The 15,054-nt window shown below is 46.9% G+C and overlaps 1 protein-coding gene across 1 annotated transcript in view; it reads left to right on the top strand.

The window, feature by feature from the left end:
- The window catches only part of sema3fb (sema domain, immunoglobulin domain (Ig), short basic domain, secreted, (semaphorin) 3Fb), a 68,060-nt gene that overhangs the window by 30,687 nt on the left and 22,319 nt on the right, over positions 1-15,054 (top strand). The window contains exons 3-5 of the mRNA XM_077003403.1: positions 12,830-12,990; positions 13,535-13,597; positions 14,837-14,956. Coding sequence (XP_076859518.1) covers positions 12,830-12,990; positions 13,535-13,597; positions 14,837-14,956 — 344 coding nt within the window. The remainder of the gene's footprint in view (positions 1-12,829; positions 12,991-13,534; positions 13,598-14,836; positions 14,957-15,054) is intronic.

The raw sequence follows: 15,054 nt of genomic DNA, 5'->3' as shown, positions 1-15,054 counted from the left end.
CGCCCCGTGGATGTGACAGGATAGGGTGAAAGTGCTGACTCCGGAACTTTCCGCTACACTCTGCATGCCCCAATAAAACCTGCACCCAACCGTGTGCATGCGCCTCACCGTCTAAACCGCCACCCCCTCGTTTAAGCCACCACCCCCTCGTCTAAGCCGCCCCCCCTCCAACTCAGCCCTTCTCTTCACTTCCCCTTTCCAACTGGTTGTTTGTGTAATGCATTGTGTAAATGTAAGCTGTGATGTATTGCCCTCATCCTGCTAAACAGCGCTGCCAATTGCTTCCTGGGTAGATTAGCGTTTTACTCTTTTTTTCCCCATTTGTTTTTTGTTTTTTTCAGTGCTGACATCTTCCTGTTAGTGGATTGTGAATTTAAGCTCCCTGTCAATCCTTTCAGCACGACTACTAGTTATATACTCATTTCACTAGTTAAAATACTCTTCACAATAGTTATACACTCATTACACTAGTTATGTACACAATATATTCCTTTTTTTAAAGGACTGTTTATTAATAATGTTAAAACACTTGAGACTGACGAATCTCCTTTTATTCACTGGCCAAGTTTACAGCTCCAGGGATTATAGAGGAACTGGATGGGACCATTCCCTCATGTGAGCTGTGTGTGTGTGTGGAAAACCGAAAGGCTCGTCAAGAGAAACAGTTGAATAGTTGAATTATCCTTCATAAACATAACGGTGAAGGATTTAGCTTTGAAGACACTCTTACGCATGTGTGCATCTACTGACAGGCGGAGGGTTACAAGATGTGAAGGCCACTATGAACCTTCTGTGGATACATTCTCCTCATGGCAGGAGCACTCGAGGTTCAAGTGTCTCCAGACAAATGCTGGAAGCAGAAGAGGTTTAAATCAGAGCTGTTTAAATCTGCCCTTCTTTATGATGTGGCTTCAATTAAACAGCACTTAGCCAAGCGATAATGCAAATCAGTGCAACGCTAAATGGGAACGTGTGAGTGGCTGTGAAGTTGGAACGCCTGTGTAGCGCCTGTCTGGCGCCTGTGTAGCTCCTGTGTAGCACCTGTGTGGCGCCTGTGTGGCGCCTGTGTAGCTCCTGTGTGGCGCCTGTGTAGCTCCTGTGTAGCACCTGTGTGGCGCCTGTGTAGCACCTGTGTAGCTCCTGTGTAGCACCTGTGTGGTGCCTGTGTAGCACCTGTGTAGCTCCTGTGTAGTGCCTGTGTGGCGTCTATGTAGTGCCTGTGTAGCACCTGTGTGGCGCTTGTGTGGTGCCTGTGTAGCGCCTGTGTAGCGCCTGTGTAGCACCTGTGTAGCGCCTGTGTAGCGCCTGTGTAGCGCCTGTGTAGCGCCTGTGTGGCGCTTGTGTGGTGCCTGTGTGGCGCCTGTGTAGCGCCTGTGTAGCACCTGTGTAGCGCCTGTGTAGTGCCTGTGTAGCGCCTGTGTAGCACCTGTGTAGCGCCTGTGTAGCGCCTGTGTGGCGCCTGTGTGGTGCCTGTGTAGCGCCTGTGTAGTGCCTGTGTGGCGCCTGTGTAGCGCCTGTGTAGCGCTGTGCTCCTGGTGCTCAGAACAGCACACGACTGCGAGAGGGTCCTGTCTGGAGAGAGAGCTGGCACAGGCAAGGCTGGGGTCCTTCCCAGGGGTCAGACAGACATGACCTTTCTTTCCCTCACTCTCACTCCTTCTCTTTGGGATTCTACACCTCATTGCTCTCTGCCGGTGCGATTACTCCATGTTTATTCCGCTCAGGCTCTGGGGGCAGATGACCCCTGACCCCACAGGGCTAATCCTAAATTAATCTGCAGCCGCTGCTGCTGCCTGGTGACCTCCAACCCCTGTCAGCGCATGCTTGATGTACTTGTACTGACGGCCTCTGCATTGTATGATGGGTTCATGAGTGTCTCTCTGTGCGCTTCCCTTGTGTGTTTGCACAAGGGTTTCATTTCAGGGTTTTTTTGTGTGTGAGTTTGTGTGTGTTTCTCTTTGTGCATGTGTGTGTGTGTGTGTGTGTACCCTTACGTCATCACTATCAGTAGTGAAGACTCATACGTAACCGTGTGTAAACTGTTATGACCTGCAGGAAACACGATATGCGCTGACCCTTGGGTGAGCGTTTCAGTTTGCTGTGGGGAGTAGGAGGGTGGCCACACAGTGGGGTCTGTGAGGAGAAGCCTTCTGGGTCTGCATGGCGTACAACAAGGCTTTGGCTGTCAGAGATGAGGTGTGGGGGCGGAGCCCTGGGTAGGCGGAGCTGGCATCCAGGGCGTGACTTTTAGGGAGGCATATATTAGGCATAGATTAGGAGCAGTGTTTTGACATATTTAGACTGCCTGATATAGATGCCTTTGTCTGTAGTGACCACCCTCACAAGTCAAACATCCGCCTATTGACAAAGTGTTCATTACTCTTAAAATAACAATGTAATATAATAAAAAATTAAATACACAAAGCAGATATATTTAAATATATTTGTAGTTGTTGAGAGTTCATAATTAAAATTATCTTCTGCTTCTGCTGGTGTGGAAAGGTGCTGAAAGCTTCTGCCTTTCATTATAGTGATTTTCACCCCAGAGGACTGGATTTAGGGCAGGAGGCGGAGCAGGAGGCGGAGCAGGGGGTGTGATGGGGCGGGGCAGGAAAGGAGAGATGAATTTACTGGAGAGCATAACTTTTCAGGTTGGACTAAAAATAAAGTCTTATTGTGTTTCCTTTGGACATGAAGGTTTATTGGCTGCTGGATGAGGGGGAGGGGCTGTCTGATTCTTACTCAAACCCTTCTGGACTAACTCGAGTAGAGAGGAAGGGGACAAGGGTTGGGATTACTGGAACCAGACACCCAGGTGATGATTCCAATATCTTTCCGCATGACAACTTATCAGGTTTGACAGTGAATACAAATGGGTACCATTAGTGTGTGTGGGTGTGTCCTGGGGTTCTGGGGTCCTAATTATAGTGTGAGTGAGTCCTGGGGATGGGAGGATGAAGTGTGGAGAAAGATAGAGAAAGACTGGATGATAGAGAGAAGGATAGGGGTATAGAGAGAGGTTAGATGATAGAGAGGAGGACGGGAGGATAGTGAGAGGGAGGAGGGGAGGTGATAATGAGGTGGTAATGGTGGAAGACAGAAAGCTGATACAAATTCCAAGGATCTCCACACACACACACACACACACACACACACACACACACACACACACACACACACACACACACACACACACACACACACACACACAGAGTTTCTGTGTGTCTCCTCTCTCTTTTTCCCTAGCTGGCATTCTCCTTTTTTTCTAACACACCTACATAGTATATACACACACCAACACATTTTTATACCTCCCATCAAAACACACACACACACACACACACACACACACACACACACACACACACACACACACACACACACACACAGAATTAAGCCTTGGAAGGCATGTTGGAACAGACGTGGTCTTTTCTCTCTGCCTTCATCCCAAATGAGCGGAGAGGAGAATCAGAGGCGTGAGGTTATCCTGCGTGCACTTCACCGAGCAGAAGATCACCACAGCGCCATGTCAGCCAGCCTCAGTTCTCTGGTGACACACACAAGTGCCTCTTGGCTGGAATGACCCTGCGTCCCCTCTGAGCTCACCTAGTCACATGGTCACGCACAGCCAATCACACTCCAGGTTTTGAACTATCAAATGCTATAGACTTTTGATGGTACTGTCTCCACAGAAACAACAAGCTATTCTTTTTGGAGCCAAAGGCAAGGAAAGAACGCACAGCCACAAACACAAACACGCGTACACACGTACACACATCCACGTGCATACCTCTGCTTACACACCTACACACATCCACGTATACACATCCACATACACACATCCGCACAGACACACACACACTACCGCAACCTCCCACCCCGTACACACAACAGGACGACTGAGTGTCTTACAGTAGAGAGACATGCTCAGGTTCCAACGTCAGCCACACCTCACTAACTTCCCTCCACACTGCTGCAGGTTAGCTGAGCTCTAAGTCTGCAGCAAACAGCCTCACCAGTGGGTAAGTGGGGAGTCTCTAAACTAAACTAAAATATTTTTTTGTGCAGCTCCAGGGCAAAAGCCTGGAAAATTATGTTCTCTCTCACTCTCTCTCTCTTTTGCTCTCTCTCTCTTGCTCTCAAACACACACACACACACACACACACACACACACACACACACACACACACACACACACACACACACACACACACACACACACACACACACACACACACACACACACACAGTTAGGGCCAGTCTAAATAAGAAGAACACGGTGGACTTTTGCATGCTGTTCGTTTTCTTTCCTATCACAGTAGAGCATCAGGCTCCTGCATTTAGGGAAACATTCTTTCACCATAATATCATTCCTCTTTTCCCCTTTTGATCAACAAAGCCAAAAAGAATAAACATAATATCTAGCTCACTGTGTGTGTGTGTGTGTGTGTGTGTGTGTGTGTGTGTGTGTGTGTGTGTGTGTGTGTGTGTGTGTGTGTGTGTGTGTGTGTGTGTGTGTGTGTGTGTGAAGCATTCCATTAAGAGGGGGCTGTTAACATGCTCTCTTTGTGTTTGATTTTGTACTGAAACCTGATTTAGAGCAGTGATGAAATCTGATTGGCTGATTAGGATCAGTGCTGCATCTGATTGGCTGATTAGGAGCAAAGCTAAGGTCTGACTGAGGAAGGACATTTCCTCCCATCATATGAAAACAGCTGGTGATATATTTCAGATTATCTGGTGCTCCAAATGAACACAGGTACCATCCCTTCTATAGGTCTCTCTCTTTGTCTGTCTGTCTCTCTCTGTCTCTCTCTGTCTCTCTCTCTCTCTCTCTCTCTCTCTCTACAGCCCCACACACACCTGCTAGCCTGTCAGTCGTAGCTCTTTCCTCTCTTCCATGTTCTTATCTCTTCTCTAGAGGGAATAAAGCTGATTAACTTGAACAACATGAGCAACATGAGCACCAGTCATGGCCTGGCGGTTAGGGAACTGGTCTTCTGACCGGAGGGTCATGGGTTCGATTCCCAGACCTTAGGCCATGACTGAGGTGCCCTTGAGCAAGGCACCTAACCCCAACTGCTCCCCGGGCGCCGGGCTAGGGCTGCCCACCGCTCTGGGCACGTGTGATCCACAGCCCCCTAGTAATCACTAGTGTGTGTGTGTGTTCTAACTGCACAAATGGGTTAAAAGCGGAGGACAAATTTTGATTGCGGTGTAAAAATCACAACTGACAAAATACAGCACACACTTTAAACAAGTGCAGCGTGCAGTCTCCTGGAGCACTGCAGTTACACACACACACACACACACACACACACACACACACACACACTCTTACACACACCTTAACCCTGCCTTCACCCGAATCCTAACCCGTGTCAGCCAAACTACGGCCTGTTACGCTGTTGAAACTACAGCCGCTGTGGCCACTAAAACAAATATGCAGATGTTTAAAGCTGTCAGGATGCTGCCGGGCTGGTTTAATGGGGTTCGCTCTAACGCCCTTAAAACAAACCGTCCGCCCCCGTTTTACAGCACCCTGTGCCAGCAACAGTGTTTGTTCTTGCCTGTGGCTTGGAATGACACCAACTCCAAATGGTGTCTTTAAAATTGGGAGAAGTGGGATGAAACTGGTCTGAGGTTAGTTTCAGACTGTAGGTCTTTTGAATGGGGTATGTGTGTGTAGTTTTCATACCATCAGACTATGTGAACGTCTTACCACACACATGCACCCACGCTCACACACATACACACACATACACACATACACACACACATATACGCACACACACACACACACTAACACACATAAGCACACACACACGCACACACACACACACATAAACACACGCACACACACACAAACACATACACACACACACACACACACACACACACACACACACACACACAACACATGCACACACACACACACACACACACACACACACACACACACACACACACACACACACACACACACACACACACACACACACATCAGATGCTGTTAGGAACCCTGATAGTGGTATTGGTGTTATCTTTGCCATGCCTACTTACTGTCTTTCTTATTCCTTATAAGTCCCACATTCTCTGTTCTCCATCTCTCTCTGTTTGTTTGTCTCTTTCTCTATTTCTCTGTTTTCTCTCTCTCTCTCTCTCTCTCTCTCTCTCCCTCTCTTTCTCTGTCTCTGTCAATTCAATTCAATATAGCTTTATTAGCATGACTGTATAGGGTACAGTGTAGCCAAAGCATTACAACAATGATAACAATGACAATAACATTGACAAAGAACAAATAACAATAATAAAATATGATAACATTTAGTGAAAGTTATCATTTCAATTATTTACATTCACATTCTGAAGCTGAAGGGGGGGGGGGGGTCGTTTCCTACTGTCTCTCAGGCTGTGACATGTAGTTACATATTTAGCAGCGAGGGGGGCGCTGTGTCCCCCTCCTAGAATGATTTTTAGTTGTTCAGTTTGTGTTAATGTTTGGAAGTTTGGGATTATCTTTATGAATTTGTGTGTGTAAATTTCTCATGTTCTTGTGAATTTTTCGCATTGTAGGAGGAAGTGCATCTCTGTCTCGACCTCACCTGTCGTACAGTGACCACACAGCCTCTGCTCTCTGGGCAGCCAGGACTGTTTATACCTGCCTCTCTCTACGGCCAGGCTGTGGTCACTGAGTCTGTACTTAGTCAGGATCTGTCTCTGCTTTGTATCTCTGACAGTCAGGAGATACTCTTCCAATTCATACTCTATTTTTAGGGCCCGATAGCATTCAAGTTTGTTTTGAGTCCGAATCTCTTTTCCCCAATGTTCCAGATAATCCCTTTGACTGCGTTTGATGATGTGGTTAATGTTTAGTTTTGGGGTTAAAGCAGTGCTGGAACGAGGCTGTTGTCTGTTACTATCTGTTAGAGGGTTAATAAGCCTCAGAACCAGCTGACTGAGGGGGCTCTTCTCGAGGTTCAGTTCTTGGGTCTGTAACGTCTTAAAATGTAGCGTATCACTGGGACTCGTTTTCAGGTGCATCCAGAAATTTAGAGCTCGTTTTTGGATATTGATAAGCAATGGGAATCGGCCTAATTCTGCCCTGCAAGCATTGGTTGGTGTTTTTCTTTGGACTTTTAGAATCATTCTGCAGAATTCTGCATGCAGGGCTTCTGCTGGATGCTTGTCCCATCCAGTGTAGCTTTGCTGACTGAGTGGACCCCATACCTCACTCCCATACAGCGCAATGGGCTGAATCTCATTATCGAATATTTTACACCAGATTGGAACGGGAATGTGGATATTGTAGAATTTTCTCCTGATGGCGTACATTGCTCGATGAGCTTTATCTTTTAGTGCATTCACTGCCGTACTGAAACTCCCGGATGCAGTAATAACAAGGCCGAGGTAAGTGTACTGCATCGTGTGCTCCAGGGCGGTGCTGCCCAGACTGAACTAGTATCTATGTTCCTGACATCTGGGCTTCTTTTGGAAGACCATAACTCTGGTCTTCTTCATGTTTACTGCCAGGGCCCAGTTCTGGCAGTACTGCTCCAGCAGGTCCAGGTGCTGCTGTAGCCCCTGTGCGCTCGGCGACAGCAGCACCAGATCGTCTGCGTACTGTTCCAGCTGCACTGCTAACTCGTCAATGTAGATATTAAAGAGTGTTGGACTCAGACTGCAGCCCTGCCTCACTCCTCTTTTCTGAGTGAAGAATTCTGTGTGTTTGTCTCCAATTCTTACTCCACATTTGTTTCCCAAATACATTAATTTGATGATGTCATCGACTTTACCCCCTACACCGCTCTCTAGAAGTTTGTAATAGAGTCCTTCGTGCCAAATAGAATCGAATGCCTTCTTAAAATCCACGAAACAGGCAAAGATTTTTCCATTTTTGGTCTGATGTACATGTTGGTTGATTAGGGTGTGCAGGGTGTAAATGTGGTCAGTAGTTCTATGATTTGGAAGAAAGCCAATCTGATTTTTGCTCAGGACATTGTGTTCGGTAATGAAAGACAGAATTCTGTTATTTAAAATGTTATTAAACACTTTCCCCAGATTACTGCTCACACAGATGCCTCTGAAATTGTTAGGGTCTGATTTATTTCCACTTATATGGATTGGGGTGATGAGTCCTTGACTCCAGATGTCAGGAAAACATCCTGAACTCTGTCTCTGTCTCTCTATCTGTCTGTCTGTCTCTCTCTGCCCTGCAGGGCCATGTTGGCTGTTAAGCAGGGTCTTGCTCTGCTTCTGGCTGCCAGCGGCCACACTTTTAATGTTCCAACGTTGAAACTGGAGTAAGGAGGTCCTCTGGGCAGCATGGAGCACTCTGCTGCTGTGTCCCCCCCCCCCCACCCCCCATTCTGAGTCCTCCACCCAGCAGGCTACAACCTTCTTCCACACTTCAGTTGTTGTAGTGTAACTAAAACGTGCGTTGCCCTGTCCCCACGATAACTCACTTCACGTAAGAACACAGTCGTGGTTGTAGCTCCTGCAGATAACCGTAATCTCGCAATCGTCCCAAAGCGAAAGGGGAATTCGGAAGCGTTTAATGCTGCATCACCAGATCGGTGCGGGACCCTAATCATTGCAGTAGCGTGAAGTCTTTTTCCTCCATTTTTGACACTTTTTGCCAGAGATGATTCTGAAGCTGATCCAGCATTAAACCCTCATGCTTGTCTTCACTCTCCAGAGCTGTTTGTTTTGGAGATATGAGAGTTCTCTCGCAATGGAGCAGAGAGCGCTGGTGGTTGCAGTTATCATTATGCACACGCCACACACACACACACACACACACACACACACACACACACACACACACACACACACACACACACACACACACACACACACACACACACACACACACACACACACATTCCTACAGGAGAAGCATAGTTTAAAAGAAAGCAATACAACAGTTGTGCTGTAGAAATCTACAGGGCTTTACTGTCTGTCAGGTAGCGCTATGCATGTTTAAGAGGCTGTGAATGTCCTAAACACGGTGTATCCTTTCCTCCAGTTCAACGTTCGGGCCAAACCCCGTCGTCATAAGAAGAAGTCGTGACTCGTGAGCACTGAGAGGCTCCTGCTTCACCGCCAAAAACCTAAATCCTGAATCACAGATGGAAACGGATGTCGTTGGGGGGGGGGGGGGGGGGGGGGGGGGGGGGGGTTGATTAACACACCGTTTTTTGGAATATAGTTTTCCTATTGTTCAATATGTTCAGTACTTTAATTTAGTAGTACATTGTCATATATATCAGTATATTGATAATTAAATTAGTATTACATTAATCTTGTAATTTGACCCTTTCTACACCCATTCCAGGTGACGAAATTCATCTGAGCGTTTATCTGTGTGTTTATCTGAATGTTCATATGATTGTTCATCTGAGATTTTAGGCAAGTGTCTTATACCACTGTTTATGGTGAGACACTAGTTCTGTCTCACACTCAGAGGAGATGCTCACCTGTCTGTCTTCTGTTCCCTCATTCTCCTGCTCACAGAGGGAACTGGCAGAGGACAGAAAAACAGATCAGATAATCACTGAGTGTGAAATACAGGAAGAGGAAAATATATATGTGTGTGTGTGTGTGTGTGTGTGTGTGTGTGTGTGTGTGTGTGTGTGTGTACATGCGTGCCTGTGTACATGGTGTGTGTTGAAGTGCATGCAAGCGTGAGAGAGATAGATAGAGAGCGAGAGAGAGAAAGAGAGAAAGAGAGAGAGAGAATGAGAGAGAAAGTTTAAGCCGGGCTCAGGTTTCTCTCTTGATAGCAACAGCAACAAGTTCTGTTTTGCATCTTGCAGACCATTTCAACAGGAAAGGAGTGTTTGTAAAACAAAGCTTCCCTCTGTGTGAGATCTGTCCCTCTGAGTGGGATCTGTCCCTCTGTGTGGGACCTGTCCCTCTGTGTGAGACCTGTCACTCTGTGTGAGATCTGTCCCTCTGTGTGAGACCTGTCCCTCTGTGTGAGATCTGTCACTCTGAGTGGGACCTGTCCCTCTGTGTGAGACCTGTCACTCTGTGTGAGATCTGTCCCTCTGTGTGAGACCTGTCCCTCTGTGTGAGACCTGTCACTCTGTGTGAGATCTGTCCCTCTGTGTGAGACCTGTCCCTCTGTGTGAGACCTGTCACTCTGTGTGAAATCTGTCCCTCTGAGTGGGATCTGTCCCTCTGTGTGGGATCTGTCCCTCTATGTGGGATCTGTCCCTCTGTGTGAGATCTGTCCCTCTGTGTGGTATCTGTCCCTCTGTGTGGTATCTGTCCCTCTGTGTGGTATCTGTCCCTCCTGGATCACGCTATCACCACTTTGGCTTCTGCAATAAAGGCCTTTCTGGCACTAATTGACTCTCCTCTTTACAGCTTGGGCTGGTTATGGCCGAAAGCATATACGCTAACACAGAACATGCTAACAGCTCTGGGATGAAAGGAGAGACGAGGGAGACGTCAGTCTTATCTGGAGGTTCCGGCGGTGAACTCAATCTGACGCCACTTTGCATGTTTCTTGTGTCAATAACACAGTTCGATTTGACTTTGGGAACGCAGAAGGCATCCCTGTTGCTGTGGGAGTTAGCTTAGCTGTTCATTTCCTTCCTTCTTTCTGTGAGTTTCAGCACTTCTATTTGTCTTCTACAAATCTCCCTGTGTCTCCGTCTTTCTTTATCTCTGTGTCTCACTCTCTGTTTTCTCAGCATGCTGGGTTTGTTTCTACAGGTGGTTAACCCAGGCCATGTGCCTCTCTCATTGGTCTCATTGCCGTGTGTGACTCGATGTTAGCTGCGAGTACACTGCTTCTGTGTGTGGAGAGCATAGTACATGACAGACAGACAGACACACAGAGACAAAGAAGCCTTTCAGAAAACAGCCGTTCTAACATGGACATTCCACAGTCTGAGGTAACATCCAAGTTGCTGGTCTGATCTCCCTTTCAGGCTCTTGGTCCAATCTCTTTGTCTGGTCTCTGCCGGTCCCAGAGTGCTATGTGCCTTCATGTTTCCTGAATCTGCTGTAGTGCTGGACAGGTCCTCAGCTGTGCTGGATCTGTAGTAATGGACACCCCTGAGCTGTGCTGTATCTGTAGTAATGGACACCACTGAGCTGTGCTGTATCTGTAGTAATGGACACCACTGAGCTGTGCTGTATCTGTAGTAATAGACACCACTGAGCTGTGCTGTATCTGTAGTAATGGACACCACTGAGCTGTGCTGGATCTGTAGTAATGGACACCACTGAGCTGTGCTGTATCTGTAGTAATGGACACCACTGAGCTGTGCTGTATCTGCTGTAGTAATGGACACCACTGAGCTGTGCTGTATCTGTAGTAATGGACACCACTGAGCTGTGCTGTATCTGTAGTAATGGACACCACTGAGCTGTGCTGTATCTGTAGTAATGGACACCACTGAGCTGTGCTGTATCTGTAGTAACGGACACCCCTGAGCTGTCCTGTATCTGTAGTAACGGACACCCCTGAGCTGTGCTGGATCTGCTGTAGTCCTGGATCTGCCACAGTGCAGGGACGAGGACAGGACGTCATACATGCCACTATCCATGCTACTGAGGGTGAAAGCAACCCTAAGAACCTCAACACTCACCACACATGTTTTCACGTGCACACACCACACACACACACACACACACACACACACCACACACACACACACACACACACACACACACACACACACACACACTAAAGATAAACTGCTCTTTCTTTCCTGACATTCCGTCTCAGCCAGCAGATGGCTAGTGGAGACTGCCCCTAAAACAAACAGATATGGAGGAGATGTTGATGGACGAGAGAAAGAAATACAGAGAGAGAGAGAGAAAGAGAGAGAGAGAGAGAGAAATAGAGAGAGAGAGAGAGAGAGAGAGAGAGAGAGAGAGAGAGAGAGAGAGAGAGAGAGAGACATTCTCTGACATTCTCTCTCTGTGTAGTAGTATTTGCCGGCCCAGAGAGTTAGGCTGTTGTGATCTCAAACACAAATAATCTAACTGAAATAGACACACACACACACACACACACACACACACACACACACACACGCACACACACACACACACACACACACACACACACACACACACACACACACACACACACACCCCTACCATCTGAACCAGCTGTCAGTCAATGTACTGACCTTGCTGACATGTATATTAATTCAAAGTTCACAAATATAGCAACCCCTGATGTTATTAATCATCGAATATTGACACCATTACGAGTGGTATTTTTAGTCTGTAGGACAGACTGGTAAGATTAGATTCCACCATTTTAGGTGATAGGTCACTCCTGCTAAATGTATTTTTAGTCATTATCTCATGATTGGTGACGCCTGAGTGCTACTTGTTGAGTGGTTGATGATTAGTGTGTAATAAGTGTGTAAGAGTGTGTGTGTGTGTGTGTGTGTGTGTGTGTGTGTGTGTGTGTGTGTGTGTGTGTGTGTGTGTGTGTGTGTGTGTGTGTGTGTGTGTGCGTGCATGCGTGCGTGTGTGTGTTTGTGTGTGAGTGTGTAGGTGTGTGTGAGCTGTGGAGTGTGGGGGAGCTTCTCAATGCACTATGTCATATGCATTTCCAAGCCCCAATCAAAACCTATATTAGAATTAGATATATTTTCTTCTTTTCATTCTTTTTCATTTTTGAATCCTCCCGCGGACATCATTAATGGCTTATCAATTAATGTTAATCAATGTTTTCTCTCCATCCCTCTCCATTCCTCCTTCTCCTGTCCCCACCCCTCTTTGTTCTTTCCCCTCCTACACCTATCTTTGCCCCGCCCCAACTCCGCCCCTGTCCCCGCCCTCTCCGCGTAGAGCTGAGATCCACGGGCACGGCGCACCACTTCTCCTTCCTGCTCAACACTTCCGATTACCGCATCCTGCGCATGGACGAGGACAACGACCGCGTGTACATCGGCTCCAAGGACTACATCCTCTCACTCGACCTGCACAACGTCAACCAGGAGCCGCTTATCGTAAGGGCGCCTCGTCCACAGACTGTAGTCTCCCAGCAACCGGAACATCCCATTTGAACAACATCATTAAACATTTATAACACATTTATAACTTAGTCATAACTGAGCTATAGATATTTATATATACTATATATATACTATAGATATTTATATATACTATATATATACTATATATATATATATATATATATATATAGTATCAGACATATAGTATCAGATATATTTGCAGTCTCATTGTACAAGGCCTGGTGTAAATCCCCACAGTGGCCTGTTAGTGACAGACTGCTCCTGTAGCTTATGTTCAGAGAAACAGAAACAATCATTCATATGATTTGAGCACTTCTGGTATAAATCAGTCTAGATTTTCCTTTTGAAATGACATCATAAATGTTCACATTTTGGTCTGCTGACGTGGTTAACAAATGAAATAAGCCAAAGTAAACTTACCTTCCCATCTCTCTCTCCATCTCCCTGCCTCTCTCTTTCTCTCTCCCTGCCTCTCTCTCTCTCTATTTCTCTCTCTCTCTCTTTCTCTCTCTCTCAGATCCACTGGCCAGTTTCTCTACAGAGGAAAACGGAGTGTGTTTTAAGTGGCAAAGACATAAATGTAAGTCCTCTCAACTCTACTCTTTAACCTGCTTTTATTTCAATAGCTCAAAAAACAAACAGTCTTGCCACATTCACCCAGGACACCCCCCCCCCCCCCATTCCACTCACAATTGTCGTGGTGTGTAATGCTGGTTTCTTGTCACTTTTTCCAGGATATAGAAGCAGCCTCTTAAACATGAATCATTTTCCCTGTACACATCTGTATGCAGTGTGTGTGTGCATGTAAATAATTTTGTATACCATATCTGATAAACCACATAGGTCATTAACTTTAACCCTCCTGTCCACACACGCATACACACACACACACACACATTCACAGGTACATACATACTCAGGTTTTTTTTTATAGACCGCATTGTATCCAAACCACAAACAGCTTTAGCACATAAATTCCACCCCATGAAGTTTGTACCATTCATCTTGTGGTTTGGGGTCTGTAAAAGAGAAATGCTATGTGTGTGCATATGCAGAGGTCTGTGTGCACAAGTGTGTGTCTGCGCATATAGGTGTGTGCGTGTGTGTGTATGTGTGCCTGTTTGTGTATGTGTGCATGTGTGTGCACGTGTGCATGTGTGTGTCTGCATGTGCATGTGAATGTGTGTACTAGTGCATTCGTGTCTGTGCGTGTGCATGAGCTCATGTTTTTACCATGTGCCCCACTATTTTAACAACTGCTGTGTTCATTGCATTGTGGGTGTTCCTCTCCCCTTCTCCCTGTGACCTTTCTGTTGTGGGATTCCTTGAAACTTCAAAACTCCTGCACATTGCATCATATCTCTGAATGAAATCCAATGAAACGCATCTTGTGTTGGTCCGGAGCTACCTCTCTTGCCCTGCCCCTCCCCCTCCTGATTAGCCCCTCCTCCTACTGCCCTGCCCCTCCCCCTCTTGATTAGCCCCTCCTCCTACTGCCCTGCCCCTCCCCCTCCTGCCCCCTCTCACCTGTCTCCTGCCCTTCTGGAGACACTGTGTACACACGCTGTGGCTCCCGTCTGAGCCCGTTCATATCACAAACGCACAGCATAGTTTCAGGGATCCATATATATTCTTTTCAGACAAAGAATGAATGAAATAGACTGTTTTGTAACTCGCGGAACCGACACATGTATTTGTGCTTCTTGGACTTATAAAGGAATGATTTAGGAATGATTTATCTGTCCCCTGTTTGGAGGGCCATGGTGGAGAGGCCCGGAGCTGCCAGTAATCATCTCTGTCTGCGTTTGGCTTCTCTCAGGGGGAGTGCGGTAATTTCGTCCGCCTGATCGAGCCCTGGAACAGGACGCACCTCTACGTGTGTGGAACAGGTGCCTACAACCCTGTGTGCACGCATGTCAACCGTGGACGCAAGCCAATGGTAATCAGGCCGCATGTGTCTCCCCCCACGAGCCGTCGGCACTCAGATCAGGCACTCCTGTACGGTACAGGCGTTCCTCTAGATGTACACACACACAC

This window comes from Brachyhypopomus gauderio, chromosome 1, assembly GCF_052324685.1.
Source record: "Brachyhypopomus gauderio isolate BG-103 chromosome 1, BGAUD_0.2, whole genome shotgun sequence".
Lineage (NCBI taxonomy): Eukaryota > Metazoa > Chordata > Actinopteri > Gymnotiformes > Hypopomidae > Brachyhypopomus > Brachyhypopomus gauderio.
This window is presented reverse-complemented; position numbering and strand designations above follow the sequence as displayed.